Raw genomic sequence first — 16,846 nt, forward strand, 5'->3', positions numbered from 1 at the left:
CCAAGAAACTCGTTACATAGGCTTGAAAACCCTCCTGGGAAGATATAACAGTCTGCTGGGGAATTAGCTCATTCCTTGATGAAGATTCAGAGGGATTCATGGTCCGTCATCAGCTAATTGTTGGTGCTGGCTTGTCACTGCCTGGACCTAGAAAGGCAGTCATTTTTAAATGGGAAAATGAGTCTGACTGTGTCCTGTGTATTGCATTTTCTCTGAAATTGGGAGAAAGATGAGTAGGTTTGGGGTGTTCATGAAGCTCTTGAACCTTGGAAGGGGCTGTTCTTCCTTTGGTTGGTCTGCCGAGCTTTGTACCTGGGAATCACCCTTGTTAAGACTCCTATTCCTGCAGTGTAGAGGTGCAGCATCCCAGTGCCAAAATGGTGTCACTTACATAGTAATTAACTTGGGGCATTATCATTGAGGCTGCAGCAAGGGAAGATCTGTGCAGTCCAGGTTATGAGATGCAGTAGCCTGAATGGTCTTGGTCTCAGAGATGACCCTGTGTTTCCTAACAAACTAGGGTAATAAAAGAGATTTGAACACTGCAGTGAAGCCTGAAGAAGATGAATGAAGTGGTTTTGTGGTCTGATTTTGTTCTGGAAACTCATAGGAAATGAGGATTTAGGGGCTGAGCTTAGACTGAAATGTGGTGCAGGCTTTTTGGGGTGGCTGGGGTACTGAAGGCCACAGGAATGCATGCAAATGACAGGGAAAGGAAAGCAGAGAGGTGGCCTGGTGATGTTAACAGCTCAGTTCATTCACGCAGAAGCCTCTAATGACTATGAAGTAGCTACCCTAGGGATTTTACTAGCAGGGTCAAGGTCAAACAGGGAAGCTGCAGTGCAATTAATTTAAACTTCGAAGTGTTTTTTGAGTTAATTCATTTGGCTCTGCTGGAAAATTGCAACTATGTGGAGGGCTAATCAGAGAACTGTGTTGAAAGGGCTGAGATATGGCTCACTAGCAAGGGAGAATGCTCTTATGGTGGCAGGGAGCTTGGAGAGCCTCGCTCAGCTGAACCTTTCAGACACGTTAACATATTTCCCTAGCAGGCTGCTTTCACATGTGTTGAAGTTGTGTGTGTGGTGTTGAGGGGGGGGGGTAGGAGAATGTGAAAAGGAGGCTTGGGAAGGATCACGTGGCTTTTACATGCCACTTCTAGGACCAGATTCTTATCAGTGCCTTGGGAAATAAGCAAGTGGAGGGTGGGCATGTCAGCTGGGCATGGCACTGTAGCCAAGGTGGGGCCAAACCACTGTGTCCGGCCACGAGCCAAGACCTGGTTCTGCTATGGCTTTTAGGTGTCTGGGGCATCTCTGCTATATGCACACTTAGGGATAATGATTATAACTCTGCAGTTCCATGTTTAGAGGAAGAAGTGGAAGAAAGGCAAATGGGATGATGAGTGGATGTTGAATAAGTAGATTGCAGAAGCATTTTTCTGCATTTTTGAGGGACCCAAGCACTCCTTTCCTTATCATTTTGATACAAAGCAAATGGCTGGTGCAGGAAGGAGCAGGATGTCAAACAGCATTTTTGGGCTGGCTGTTGGCAGTAGGAGGGCTGGAGCAGACCTTCCCCAGAGGTGTTTTGTGCTCTTCTGGGCCCACAGGGAGTGGGCTGGTGATGTGCTACGTGGCCCATCAGCTGAATCTGTTGGAAAGAAAGTTAACAAAACAAACCTTGCTATTTTATCTCTCTTCAGCCTGGCTGCACATTTTCATGAAATGGTGGAAACTTAATGTTTTTGAGATTTCTGTTCTTGTTTGAAATTTAGTTGGCATTTGGTGATGTTCATAGATATATTGGGAGGTGGAGGAGGACCTAATAGGGAGACAGGCAGTCATGCAAACACATGCAGATACACATAAGTGGTAGGCTGTGTTATTGCACAAGTCCTATACCCTTGGGAAACCAGTCTGCAAACATGATTTAAAAAAAAAGTTTCAAGTGAAGCTTGGGGGAAAGGACATTTCAATTCCTCTTTCACCCTTATCTGCCATCATCTCTGTTTTGTTATCACTTCAGTACTTGCCCTAGAGTGCTGGAGGAGTTTGGGTGTGATGGGGCACAGGCACACTGTAGGGCACTGTGTGGGTATATTTCTGGCTCTGTGCCCAGGTGAATGGAGGAGGGAAAGCTGCTCTGTGCAGCCACCAGGAAGGGGCCAAGAGAAGAGTTAAGTGGCTGCTGGAGGCTGCGCTGCCCTGAGTCAATGTCTCAGCATTCTGCAGGAGCATAAAGCATTTCCTGCTAGACAGCTGAGCCAAAGGAAGGCACTAGGTGCCCCTTGGATCACCCCAGCGGCTCAGGGCAGGGAGAGGAGATTGTGAAGCAAGCCCTGGCCAGGACATAGCGTTCCCTCCTGCCTCCTGCTGCTGGAGATGGGCTGAAAAGATTGGATGGCAACAAATAAAGGGTGTTTAAGAGCCACAAGGGAGCTGTGGGTTCTTTGTGGACAGTGTACTGTGGAAGTCAGGCCATCTCTTGGAGACCAGAGTGGGAATTTCCTGGTTGTGATATGCAGCCACCTTGCTGGCTGGCATGGGTACCCCTCGCAGCTGTGTCCTCTGCAGCCAGTTGACATGCTTAAATGTTAGCAAGCATCTGAAGGGCACATTGGCTCTGTAGAGATGAATGAGGCTGAGTGGAATAGATCAGGCAGAGACCAGGGGGGAGTATCTAGCTGGGATTCCCACATAATTCATACCTGGGCAGCTTGATCTAGTGGTTGGCAAACCTGCTCATGGCTTGGGTGTTGGAACTAGATGATCTTCAAGGTCCCTTCCAACCTAGACCAGTCTATGATTTCATGATAGCTGTTAGACCTGGTCTAGATGTAACCTGTAGTTCAGGAGCTTCCTATTTGTTGGGACTTCATGGGACATCTGGGGGTGAGTTACTATTCCTGTAGTTGTCCCCAGCTGGTCTCTATGAGAAGTGTCCTGAGGCGAGATGGTTTTTCCATGCATCCCTTCTGCACCCTTTCTCTTCTACATTGCCTATTGCTTGCACTCCCTCTGTAGCATTTTCCCACTGTATATTGTATGATTGTGTATGTGTGTGTGAAGCTGGGCATGAATCTTGATTGGATGCTTTGATTTATTCTGCCTCTGAAGAGCTGCATCCCAACTGGCTCAGTTGTGTGGGGTTGGGCCACACACCAATGCCTTCATGTCCCCTTCCCCGCAGTGGTAACTGAGACCTGATGGATACTGCAGTGAACCAGTGTTGTCCAGTCTGGCAATGGTAGGCAGTAAACCTGGGTCCTTTCTGGGGTATGGTGGGCTGGGGGGGACTTTGTTCTTGGCAAACCTTGCCACAAGGAAATTGCAGTGCCGATATAATCCCTGCTGGGAAATGTTTCCTGAGGTATCTGAGCTCCGGGTCAACAACACCCACACTGTAGCTATTAAAAAGGAACCTTTGCCCAGAGCTCTTCTTGAAATACTTTGCAGAAGGATGAGGTAGAGATCATTAGGGCTACAGTTGGGGTCTGCTCCTTTTCCCTCCTCCCTTTGCAAGTTGATCACTGGCCACAGCTGTGGTGCATGTTCAAAGTCAGGTTTAAAGGCTCTGTCTGCTCTCAGGTTGCAAAAGACAAGGGCCTGGACATCTGGGAATGGGGAGAAGAACTTGTTAAAATAACTGTGTGTATCCCAGAAAGAATGCCTCCCTCTCCAGAATCATTAGTGGACCATAATGTGCTTTGGAGATGGAGAATGGTAGCTCCGGTGAGATATGAGCTTGGGGCACATCCTGGGCACAGAGCTGAGGGGCTGTGGGCAAGGTGTTGAAGGTTACTTGGGTGAAACTTTCTGTGAGTTTGAGACCTCAGTCAGTACTTGAATTCTATATAAACACTGTGTTAGATAAACACGTGCATGCAAAACCTCTCAGCGAGGTGTTGTTGGAGGGAAGTGAATGTAGAGGGAGAGCAGCTCTGGCGAGAGCAATGCGGTCCTTGGCACTGTGCAAGCTCCCTGTGATGCCACGGTGCTTGCAGCCTGCTGAATCCTGTCCTGTAGCCCACATATGCTTTGAGGCTCTCCAGAAGGATCGAGGTGTGTTTTCAATGTCAGACAGCTGCCTTTCTTTGCATGACGCTTTTCTCCTTGCAGCTCAGAGAGCAGCAGATCCTTTGTAAGCTTGTCTGTTTCTTTACTGTGTTGGTGGAGGTGCCTAAAGGTCTCAAATCAGATTCTGAAAGCTTACAGTATTGGAAATTGGTAGCGGTTCTGAAAATGTTGGCGAGACTGAGTGGCTCGATACAGACATTAGCTGATGGCCATTTGGATATGCTTTCACCTCAGCCAAGTCCTCGCCCCATTGAAGCTGATGGGAATTTTCCTTGAAAAAAGCCATAATAAAATTGCATTTTCTTGCCATGGGGGAGGTGTTTCATGTGTTCAGGAGAACTCCAGCTATCTGCTTTGATTCTTGCTACACTTGTCACACCCTGCACAAAGCGCTCTACCTTTTGATCCAAAATAGCACAGAAGATGTTTTCCACATGCCATAGGAAAATGGAAGAACTATAAAACGTAATTGTTTTGGAGTTTGGCACTGCTTTGTTCACAGATATATTTAGTGTGAATTGAAATTGGTCAGCAAAAAGGCGTTTGCTGGGATGACAAATGGATTAAGATTGTGTATCTGACTTGATTGCGTACCTGCCCATCCCATGCTGGTGGGCTTGGTAGGTGGCTGAATTGATCTATAGTAATAAACATGTATGGACATCTCTTTTCTCTTGAGCAGCATTACAAAGTATTATTTGGCTGTAAATGGTACTATTTGGCTCTGTTCTTCCAACGTCAATACTCAGTGTTTCTGCTCCTGCCATTGCTGCCTGGTCCCTTTTAGCTCTTCAAAATGAGACCCACCAAACCTGAAACTCTTCCATGAAGGGAAGCTGGGACTGATCTTCTCCATTTTGACCCCTTTCCTAGTTGCTGGAGTATGGGGAAGCCATGATTGATGACTTGAATGAATGTGAGCAAGAGGACAGGAAAAACAGGTCCTTCTTGACCTTAAGCCATCTCTGGTAGTCCCAAGTCAGTCAGAACTGCTAAGGAGCAGCATGGGCTTTGGGAGATGGAAAAGCTGTGCTGGGGATCTGGACTCAGCCCTAAGTGGATCAGCTCAGCAGCAGGGAGGAAATCTTGCAGTTGATAGCAGCTGGACCTCTTTGGCCTTCACTCTGGGTTTGTTCCTGTGGCGGGTGCCCAAGGAGCCAAGACTGACCTCTCCCGTCCCTGAGTGTGTTTGTGCACATAGGCTTGCACGCTCTGCTCTCACCAGGGGTTTTCTTTGGGCTGATATTTGTTAGCATTGGAAAGTGAGAAAAATGAGTGAAAATATTATCAGAAGCGGGTTTTGTGAATGAATCAGCCGACAAGAGGCTTACCAGCTTGCCTTGATTTACTAGAGTGGTGCTTATTTGGGCAGATGTCTATATATTTTAGTTGGAGGCAGAAGAAGCAAGAATTGATTGGGAAGGTCGTTGCATTCATCACACTGCTTCTCTGTCACTCTGTGACAGAAGACTGCTGGTCTTCTGAATGAAGCTGGGCATCACATGGCATCCAAAATACAGCCTTGCTACACTCACTCTCTTCATGTTGTTGATGGTTTCATGATGTCACTGAGAAGACAACAAAAAAGTCAAAAGGCTAAAGCCCTCCTAAAGTGGCTCATTGGGATTCAGCTTCTGGCTAGCCTTGCTCATCTTCTGCATGCGACTTTTTCATTTGATCCTGTCTGAAGGGCAGCCTTGTGGCCTTCTCTCTTCTCATTGTGTGTTTCTAATTAACGGGGAGTCTTGTGGATAAATAGAAGATTCCTGCTCCAAAGTATTCCTTGCCCAGCTCCTCGGATGATAGCCAAGGCAGCAACTGCCAGGCAGCAGCCCAGACATTGAGCTCGCCCATCTGGCTATCAAGCCTCATCCAAATTCTTGTCTGGAACCAGTATTGAGGAAAGTTACGTGCTTTGCCAGATTGGTTTTGCCCCGTGTTTGCTTTTCAGTTGCTACCTAAGCAGCTTTAAAACTTGCAAACAATACTCATTTAGTATTTCTGGGAAGTGTGCTGATCCCAGTACAGAGAGATTTGGGGCCAAAATCAAGAGCAAGTTCAAGAGGATATTGGACAGATCCACAAAGGATGGGGTCCTTTGGTGGCTTTTAAATCTTGTCAAGCAGATGCAATTTCCAGCACAGATGTGATGTTGCTACTTGTCTCTAGCACAAGTTGGGAATGGTCCTTTTGAGGTACATCCCCAAACAGATGCTGATGGGAATGGGATGTTGGGATGTGTCTGATCCAGCCCTCTTGGACTGCTCTGCTGTCAGTCTACAGACAGCCACATGTTTTCTGAGTAATTGTGGACAAAACTCGTCTTGCATTTTCCCCTCTGGGAACCTAGGGTAGTAATACACTATGGTGCACTATGGACAAGAGCTCAGGAAGCTGTGACATAAATAAAACATTTGTTATTATCATGTTTTTGCTCTGTATCAAGACAGTACAGTGATGTTTTATCAGGACATAACAGTGCAGCTTCTAAAAGGAAGGTTGGATATTAGGAAAAACTTCTCTGAAAGAGTGGTTGGGCAATGGAATGGGCTGCCTGGAGGTGATACTGTCCCCCAGTGTCCCTGGAGGTGTTCAAAGAAAGTGGAGATGTGGCACTGAGGGATGTGGATTAGTGGGCAGTGTTAGTGGTAGGTGGACGGTTGGAGTGGGTGATCTTAGAGGTCTTTTCCAATTTTAATGAGTCTTCATTGCTTCTAGATGTGAAAATCAAGATGCTCTGCATGCTTAGACTTAGAGAAAGCAGGATGGACTCATAAATGAAGTGCTATTATGTGAACTAAATCATTGCGAGCCCTTTTTCGTTCATGGTTTAATGTGATTTCTTATTATGAGTATCTAGGGTGCAGGTTGGACTAGATGATCTTTGTGTGGTCTTTTCCAACCGTTACGATTCTATGATAAAGCTGAGATCAGAAATGCCAGTTCCATTCTGGACTGTGTTTGTTTGTGAATGTGAGCCTGAGTGCTCTGATTTTCCTTGGTATGCAAAGATGCTTTGTGTTTGTCACCTCTATAGGACCAGAAGGATAGATCAGAGGGTGGAGGAGGTGAGAAGAGCCCAGTGTTATCCCAGCGTTTTTGCCAGCTGATTTTGAAGTGGCTGGATTAGGTAGGGGTCTTGTGGCAGAGCTGGTATGCCACATAGGATGGTTCTGCAGTTAGAAGAAGTGCTCAAATCCAGCAGTAGATAGGCTGTGTGCTAGCAGCTGAATGAGTAATGTACCACATGACAAATGATGTGAAAGATGATATGGCAGGGATGATTACTGAAATGGCAGGATCTCTGCGGGAAATTAGGGTGGCCATAAAAGAGAGGCGAGGTATTTTTGAAAGCGGTCCTGAGAATTTATTTTAGCACATTAATATTGAGTAAGTATTCCTGGAGATACTCTAGGGGATGATAGATGGACTCAAGGTATTGTTACTAATCACTGTGGTTTTCAGTTTTGGAGCAGAAACACACTTGGCATCGTTAACCCAACTGGACTTCTGATGGGAAAATTACATTCTTCGGGAAGTAATTTAGAAGGTCAAAGAAAAATCAAAACGAACTTCTCCAGCAGCGATTTCCCCTGCTCTCTAAACTGTCTTTTAGTGCAGTAATAATAACTCCAGAATGAAAGAATCTATTCTCACCTTCCAGATGAAAGAGCTAATGCAATTTAAAATTTTTGCATGCAAAGGTTTTATGGCTTGGTAACTGGCCACGCTTGAAAGCAATCCAGGATGGGATGAACCCCTGAGAGGCCTGGCTGAGCTTGACCCTTTCCTTGTCTCTTCTCTCTCCTACAGACAATGGTGATGACCGGTCTGAGAGCATCCTTGCTGAGAACCATGTGGACAGCACTGGGGGGATGTTGAGTGGAGCCAGCAGCAGGAAACCCATTAAAACAGGCATGAAGGAGCTGGCGGTGATGAGGGAGAAGGTGAACGAGCAGCAGCGGCAGATGGGCAAAGTGGGCAAGGTCCATCACAACCATGAGGATTCAAAGAAGTCGCGGATGCCGACAGGCAGGGTGAGAGGAGAAGGGGGGGGAGGCAGAGCTCAAGGATATGCAGAATGCAAAAGTGACAGTTACAACAAACTGCCTTTAAAAGAGAAAAGAGGGGAGGGGAAAAAAAAAGAGAAAGAAAAAGAAAAGCAAACGTTTATTTTGGCCTGAAGCTGAGATTGAACGCACCATCTGATGAACTTTGATATGCTGGCGAGGAGGCGTTATTTTCATTGCAGCTTCACATTCTGACAGCAGAGCTGGAGAAGGGCGGTCTTGCTGGCTCAGCACCAGCCCCCGCAGGCTGTGAGCACGCCCCTTGCCTGCAACCCAGCTTTTGCACACCCTTTTTTCCCTAAGCAACTCCCCAGGGATGGTGTGCGGGATTTATGGTGTGGAACTCTGCCTGCTGGAGGATAGCCTCAGTGCAGACTGAGGGTGAGCCTGAGAATAGGCTATATGGGGTTGTCAAGAAGCAGGATGGTGCCCAATGTCCTATCTGGCCTGCTGCCCTCCTGTCCTTGGCCATGGTTTCCCTCTAGTGGGCAGCTTGGTCAAGGCAACTAGATGGCATGGGGATGAAAAGCCACCTCCAAAATTTTTGTAATATTTCTATATCAACACGGGGTATTTATATCTGAGGAGCACAAGGACGGAGAGGAACTTTGAGAACCTCACCTCCAAGGAACAGTCAGAGCAGCTGTTTGTGGTCTCATCTTCCTAACATACACTTCATGTGCTGTCCCAGATAAACCTTGCAACTGCAGTCCTTTAGGTCAAATTTAGCCTAACAGGTTGATGTCTGTGGGACAGATGTGGCTTTGTGGCATGGTGCTGGCACCATTGGCTTAGAGAGTCCCCACAGTGCTGCTGCTTGTCTAGGAGAAAAACAGCAGATGCAGAAGGCAATGAGCTGCAGAGTTGCACTGGCTAACACCAGGTGGACTTTAACTGGACTGCCTTGGCTCGGTACTAGCCTTTGGAGTTAGGTATTAGTTTGCTCTTTACCATGTGAAGATTTGAAGTTATGACATGGAAAATGGTCCCTTTACCAGGATGTACATTTGTTGTTTATTTGTTTTCTTGGCTTTTTTCAGACCCCTTGTCAGCAGGAGCTGGATCAGGTCCTGGAGCGCATCTCTACCATGCGACTGCCGGATGAGCGAGGTCCCCTGGAGCACCTCTACTCCCTCCACATCCCCAATTGTGACAAGCATGGCTTGTACAATCTCAAGCAGGCAAGTAGGAAGAGCAGGAGCCCTGGAGCCAGCTTGCATTCTTGGCAGCATCGCTATGCTCAGCACTGCACAGAGATTATGCCCAACTCCTAGGGTGGCAGGAAGCAGGTCCCAGGGTGTGGGGACTGCCTGTCTGCTGTCCAGACCCAAAACATGGGGCAGTTGCATTTCTCATCAAATTGTCATCACTAATAGGATGAGAGCTGAGTTTCTGCTTACCCTCAGTACCTCTGTAGTGTAGTAAGCCTTTGTTCCACCACAAATTAAATGATTATATCATAGTGGTTTCCTAACAAGGGTTACAAGCATTGCTGCACCACTGCCTCCTCTTTTCTCTTGCTTCTTCCTAGATTGAACGTCTGCAGCTTTGCAGGAGATATGCAGGAGGACAAGCTGGGGGGCAGTATGGGTGTGGGCTGTGCACAGAGAATGATGAGAGAGATGATTATTCTGTTCAGGTTGGAAACAGGAGCTGAAGCTTTTCTGGCATGGGCCTCTCCCAGGAGAGGCTTTTACCTGTGCTGACTGCTTCCTTTCCTCTCTGTTTCATTTCCACACTTTCCCTGAACAGTTTTGCCCAGCAAAGCTTTGTAGCCAGACAAAATCAACCTTACCAAACACAGGGCCTGGATCAGAGCTGGATGCATGATATCTGCAGTGAGAGGAATGGTCATAGGCTCTGGGGGCATCAGCAGATGTTGCAGTAGAATCTACAGCCAGACAGAAGCTCTCTTAAGCAACAAAGCACCATCTGGGGACTGGCTTGCATTGATAGTACCTGGATGTGAGCACCTCTCATAGCTGTGCAGAATGATCCCTTGGAGAAGAGCTAGACATCCTGCTGTTTTCATGGCTAAGTTTTTTTTTTTGTTTTTTTGTTTTTTTGTTTTGTTTTTGTTTTTTGGTTTTTTTTGAAGAGCTACTTCCACCCCTTGGTTGGGAGCATTTTTTTTTTTTTTTTTCAGAAAAAGAAAAAGCCAAAAATGTTAGAAGAGAGCAGATTGCTCTGAGATAATCTTGCTTTGTCCTTTCTCTTCTCTGCACCATGCAGAAGTTACATGTTGGTTGTAGCTGCAGAAAAAGGAAACAAAAATGCTGTCTCTTCTGCCTGCCCTGGGTGAAGACAAACATGAGGCCATTCCTAGTTTTCAGTCCATCTGGGTTTCCAGAGCTGAGTGTCAGCTCCTTTTCCTTGGTTGGAAAATTGGAGATGCCAATAAAAGCATTCCTGGCTGCTCCGGCCTCCTGTGAATCAGGACAAGGTGGAGGGTGCCTTAATATGCTCTCATGCTGGAGAGCATTTTTTTAATTACTATTTTTATTTTTATCTTTTCTCCTACTTTTTTCCCCCCCGAGCAAGGCTGCATTCTAATCTCAGTCCAGCTGCAGAAAATGGCTTGAATTCAGCTTTGCAGAATGCATACAGAATCTGCTGTAGGGGCTGGATCCTGCTGTGCCATGTTCAGGGGTGTATTTCTTTTGGGTATGGGGGGATGAGCACCAGGTAGGTACAAGGTGCCTACAGCCTTGCAAAGGCAAGGGGTGGATGATAGCCATTACAGCAAGAAACTTCTCTCTTACCAGAGCAGGCTTTGGAGTATAGAGGCCATGTCCATGCTTGCTGTGGTCACTGCTTCTGTGCTGGGATTGAGATCCTGTTCCCCAACATAGCAGAGTGTGTCCATGGCCTGTGTTGTCACGTTCAGTTTGTTTAACTCAATTTGCAGGCAGAATGAAGCTTATGCAGCTGCTCTGTAAGCATATTTCATCCCTACTCACCCAGGGATTGTTGAGTCTCTAGGTGCTTTCATCCACAGTTGAAAGAGAAATGTAATTTGGGGATGATTGTCCTCATGGTTTATTGAAATCAGCTCAGTGGTCCCATCCGTAGAATCTCTGATGTTGGAGAAGACCACTAAGATCATCTAGTCCAGCCATCCGTGGTTTGAGGGAAGAAGCAGTGATGATGCTACAGCACAGGCTCATCCAAGCCATCTGTGCTGAATCTCCAGAGAAACTATGGGGGTGAGGGTGGTCTTCTCTCTGTATCTCCTCAGCTGATGTCTGCTCTATCCCTCTCTCTGCAGTGCAAGATGTCGGTGAATGGGCAGCGTGGAGAGTGCTGGTGTGTGGACCCCATCCATGGGAAGGTGATCCAGGGTGCACCCACCATCCGTGGGGACCCCGAGTGCCACCTCTTCTACACAGCCCATGAGCAGGAGGACCGGGGAGCACACGCCTTGCGGAGCCAGTAGATGGATGTAATCCTGCTTGCTGTGGCCCCGGTGCTGGATTTTTTACATGGGTTTCAGCATGTCTCTTTTAGGCTCTGGAAGAGACCGGGGTTGGGTCCTGTGTGCTGCCCTCCTGCTGCCCCAGTTCTTGGGGAGGGAAGAGATGACAGGAGGGGAAGGGTGGGGGGGGGAGGGGGGGGAGGTTGCAAGGAGAAGGGACTGCTTTCCTATAGTCTTTTGCCCAATGTCAGCCAGAGAACCAGTCTTTTTTGCTCCTCGCCCCGTGGCCCTGCCCTCCCTGCTGCTTTGTGGCGTATTCTTGCAGGCAAAACATCTAACCATGGGTGGGAGGGGGAAAGAAAAAAAAGAAACAACAAAGTTCCATTTCCCTCTTCCTCTCTCCCTTCCCCGAGACCAAAGACTGTAAATACTGCCTCTTGTGTCCTGCCTGTCCCCTGTGTTTTGGCCCTGGAGTGGGATGTGGTGTGGGAAGGAGGGAAGTCCCTATATTCCAGTTGGAGTGTGGCAGGATGATGAGCTGCGTTCCTCAAGGGGGCACTGCCGGAGGATAAGGACGAGGCAGCCCCCTGAACCACCACTGGTTGCAGCCAGCCCTGCTGCTCTGGGAGGATGGGGCCTTTGGGTGACTGTGGAGCTGAATGCTTGGTTTTCTGAGGGGTTTGGAGGGCTGCTGCCCGGTATTTCTTAGGATTGGCTTAAGCTGAGGGAGCAAAAGTGAACTTGCCGGGGCTGGGTGGAAGGATGCCTGTGTAGATTTAGGATAATAAGCCAGGGAGTGTCTCTCTTTCTTTCTTTCTTTCTAGATAGGAAAAACCCATCTAAAACCTGCACTCCCAGCAGCTGCTCTTGTCCCTCCATTTTCGCTTGGGACAGGAGTGAGCATCTGCTTTTCAGCACACACTTTTTTTATTGTAAGTACAGTATGTACCATGCTTTGTAAAGGCCCAGACACACACGCACCCCTCTGCCCACATGCATGTTTGTATAGGTTAAATCCAAGCAATTGCAGGCGCTCTGAGATGTTTTGCACTGGATGTGCTGCTCTGAGGACTGATGTCTCTGCCATTACTTCACCTGTTGATTCTTTCTGTACAGAACACACCGACGCTGAGAATAAATAACTTCCCTATCGCCGAAGCAAGGAGACTTGTTCTTCCTTCCCCCCCATTTTTAATGTGGGTTCCATTGCAAAACAATTGCAAACATTCTTATCCTTACTACAGTAAGGGGAGAAATATGGAGTTTTTTGTGGGACCTTGGGCAGGGCTGGGATGGACCCACAGAGGGGTTGAGGGGTGCTGCCAGCATGCTCTCCTTGGGGTTGTGGGGCAAACACTGCTCACTTGGGCACTTGAGGCTGGGGAAAGAAAAGCAAAAAGCCCAAAACTCTGCGGCAGTGGGAATGCTGGGGTTTGTTACTGTTCCCTCCCCCCTTTCCTGGCCCGAAGTTTTCCGAGCGCAAAGATCTGTGCAGGTTGAACTCTTCATGTCCTTGCAGGAGTTTGGAAGTGTCAGTGGAGGAGAAAAGGAAAATGCTTTGGGGCTGTGGTGGGAAAGTGAGAGAGAGGTGTGTGTATGTGAGAGGGAGAGAGGGAGAGAGAATGTGCCTGAATGCAGAACTGAGTAACTGTAAAAATGATGCTACCTGCTGTCTTCTGTTAACAGCACAGTGTTCAGCTTTTCCATGTAAACCCTGCACACTCTGGCTGTCAGCTGCAGTTTGTACAGTTTGTACTTTTTGTTTTGTTTAGGAACCAGGAAGTTTTCTTCTTGTGTTTTTTTTTTTTTTCTTTTCTCTTTGGGAGACGTTGAGCTGCATAAAGTTGGAATAAATTAAATAGGATGCCAGGAAACTGTCATCTTCCCCCTCCCCAACCTTTTCTATTAAATAGAGCACGTTTTCTTGCCTGTTGCATCACACACAAACTTGGGCTTTTGCCCTGGGGGTGTTGTAAATGCTGAGCCCAATGAGCATCATTGGGAATTTGGTTTTTACCCCTACTAGTCCCAGTTGTGTGAGCTGGGAAGCCCTGGTGTCACCCCATCCCCTCTCTTCCTGCTCCGCGGGTGTTTCTGCTGTTCTGCACAATGCAGCCATGCCTTTGAGTCTTGTCAAGTCAGCATCTGCCCAACACATGTGCAGAGGCAGTTTTGCTGCCTGATGGCAGACAGGTTTGGTGGAAAAAGGTGGTTTTTGGCAAAAATGTTGTTGCTGGGAGACGTGCTGTAGGAGTACCCTGTTCTAGCTGGGAGCTGTGTGAGAGCTTTGCAGGGGCACAGAGTCCCTCTGCTCAGCACTGGCACCCCTGGGACTTCAGCAATATTTGGATGAAGGTCAGCTCCTCCCAGATTCCCAGCCTTCAGGATTTTGGGTGCTTTTCAAGTTGGTGCTTGCAGCCGGTCATGCTGTTTGTCAGCCAGCAGATGGACCTGTTCTCCAGGGATCATCCTGGGCCTTGCTGGTTTTGTCTCTACTGCCTATGCAAAGAGTTCTTGGACTGCAGAAGGAAAATCTCTGTGGCCAAAAGGAGCTTGGGATGCCATGGCAAAGCAAAGAATAATGATAATAATTGCAAGCCATGCTTAACAGCTGAAATTGCAGTGCTGAAGGAAGAGGTTCTGCATGGCCGGGGCTAACCAAGGCCGTGGCATGGAATGTGCTGTGGGTGGGCCTGATGGGCATGGGGTGATGGTAACAAGGAAGCGTAGCCCTGAACTGGCAGTGTGGAAAGCCACCTTTCAGTGCTGGCATGGCTGACAGTTCAGCAGCAGTGCTTTCCTGCCTGCCAGCACAAATGCCCTGGTGTTGGCTGATTTCCTTGGGCTGTGTATCACTGAGGGGCAGTGGGATACAGGCCCCACAGTCTGCTCTGGCCCCAGGGTGAGGAGCCCATTGCAGATCAGGCAGCTGGGTCTGGTGGTGCAGATAGGGTAGTGGACGTATCTTAGCAAAGCCCAGCCACCTGTTTGGGGATAAAGGGGATATTTTTTGTCTCCTGTGCTGCTCTGGGTACATGGAATGATGTTGGCAACTGATGCAGATGGTGGGGATGGGGGCATGGGACAAAGGAGTGTGTGGGAATATGAAAAGTTGTGTGAGCAGAAGGGGAGGACGTGGGTGGTGGGAAGGGGCGCTGAGGACTGTCATGAGGTTGCTGAAGACTACAGCCTGGCTGGGCTCATATGCCCTGCAGGGATGGGATGGGGACATTGCTGCTCACTGAGATGTTTGGGTAGGACTTCCCGCTGCCTGGAGAGCTTTGAGGCTCAGATACCACATACTAAAGTGTTGAGATTTGGGATAGCAGCTGGGTGCTCAGCATTATGGACTCCAGATCCTTGGAGGCATACAAGAAAATGGTAGATGTAGCACCAAGAGCCATGGTTTAGAGTGGTCACAGGCATGGGTTGATGGTTGGACTAGATGATCTTGGTGGTCTTTCCAACCTTAATGATTCTATGGCTCTACAATTCTTTTTCCCTTCATGACCCAGCAGAACATGGGTGCTCCGACGCCACCCCTGCAAATAAGCATCTAAAAAATTGCAGCTTAGCAGTCAGGATGCTCTAAGCTCAACCTTTCAAATTTACCTCTGTCTTAGCAGTGTTCTCTGGGGTCTAAAGCCTGCCTAAGCCATTGCCACTAGGTCACCTTGCCCTGTCGGACCCATAGAGCTAGCTGAGCCCTCAGGCACAGTGTGCTGAGGGCAGGGCTGGCACGCAGACACTCTACGAGGGTCAGGCACAAGCTAACTGAATGCATAACTTTATTAAATAAATGCTTTGTCATGAGAAAAGACAAAGATCAAAGAGTAACATAAATTATAAGTTGAATAAATAGTATACAGCAATCTTCACTTTTTAATAAAATGTGAGATTTTTTTTTTTTTAAGTACAAAATGCTAAACAGAGCATTAAGCTCTTCTTCCATTGTCAGTTTTTCACAAACTGCTTTTTTTTTTTTTCCCACCAGTAAGATTATGAGTATTTCTTGTTTACTGGAAAAAAAAAAAACAAACCAACAAACACAACAAAAACAAAACAAAAAAAAAAAAAAAAACACCGAAAAAAAAAAAAACCAAAAAAACAGAGCTACCGTATGTATGTAAAGCTATAAAAAGCTACCGTAAAATGTGTAGTGAGTATTGCTTAAAGGTTAAAAAAAAAAAACAAAAAACAACAAAACAGGCAGGAAACTCGGAATCTGGTGTGTGAACGACTGTGGTACAATGGTGGGTGATGTGTGCGGTGACGTCTGTCCCGGTGGCAGTGGCGGGCGGGTGGTGGGGCTGGGGATGGGGCACGGTGAGCAGGGCTCCTCGCCAGGGCCAGGACAGCTGTCTGGAAGCGAGGTGAGCTGTCAGTTGTTAAATATACAATGCTCCGTTTTGGGAAAAACAAAGCAAAACAAAAATAAAAAAATAAAAATAAAAAAAAAGAAAACAAAAAACACCAACAAGAAAAAAAAACAATTTTTTTTTTTTTTTTTCATGGAGAAGGCAGAGAAAAAGAGAAGGGGGAAGAGAAAGAGAGCGGAGAAATAGTGCAAAATGCTCTTGTACTAGTGGTTTTCGAAGGCCACTGCAGTACAGACAAGGGGTAACCCAGCTGCTGAACATCTCTCATGGGAGATGTGGTCCAAGGACTGTCCTCACCCCTGCTCCAGCTGTTTTCTCACCATGCGGCCGCTGGTGTGCAAAATGGCCAGCAACTCCTTGTGCGCCTCTCTCACCGCAGCTCTCCCAGCTCCCAGATGAGTCTGTTCTGCTTATCCCACCACAAAATCCAAAGCAAGTCCCTCTGCCTCTCTGCTGGAAGTGGTGATGCTTTGTCACCAGCCAATGGATTCTGGTGCCTATGAGTCCACAGCTGGGACCCACTTTGTACTGGGAGGCTGGAGAGTCCTCCTGCATCCCCCTCCCAGTGTCACCATGGTGGCCATGCCATGAGGCCACCACCTGACTGCTCTGCACCCCCCCAGGAGGTGAGTTTACCTCAAAATACATGTTCCTTGTGGACCTGCTGACTCTCTGCCCGCTCCCATTCTGCCCACCCCTAGGCAGCACGACTCCTTTCTCTGCAGCCAAAGGCTTTCAAGTTTTGGGAAATCAAACAATAAAACAAACAAAAATAAACAAAAGCAAGAAGGAGAGGGAAGAAGAAAGGAGGTAGGGCACTGGGGAAGGTGGTACTGGCCTATAATACTGGGTTTTGTACTGGGACCGGCAGTCTGGGGAGAGAGGAGACAGCATTGATGGTGA

General features: G+C 47.6%; 1 protein-coding gene across 3 annotated transcripts in view; it reads left to right on the forward strand.

Annotated features, from left to right (window-relative positions):
• IGFBP2 (insulin like growth factor binding protein 2) overlaps positions 1–11,942 on the forward strand; it is a 66,512-nt gene extending 54,570 nt beyond the window's left edge. For all 3 annotated transcript variants that reach the window (XM_052675046.1, XM_052675043.1, XM_052675045.1), the window contains exons 2-4: positions 7,893–8,116; positions 9,190–9,330; positions 11,418–11,942. In XM_052675046.1, coding sequence (XP_052531006.1) covers positions 7,955–8,116; positions 9,190–9,330; positions 11,418–11,585 — 471 coding nt within the window. In that variant the 5' untranslated portion in view covers positions 7,893–7,954 and the 3' untranslated portion in view covers positions 11,586–11,942. The remainder of the gene's footprint in view (positions 1–7,892; positions 8,117–9,189; positions 9,331–11,417) is intronic.
• The last annotated feature ends 4,904 nt before the right edge of the window (positions 11,943–16,846 follow it).

This window comes from Tympanuchus pallidicinctus, unplaced genomic scaffold (genome assembly GCF_026119805.1).
Source record: "Tympanuchus pallidicinctus isolate F22 unplaced genomic scaffold, pur_lepc_1.0 scaffold15, whole genome shotgun sequence".
Taxonomy (NCBI): domain Eukaryota; kingdom Metazoa; phylum Chordata; class Aves; order Galliformes; family Phasianidae; genus Tympanuchus; species Tympanuchus pallidicinctus.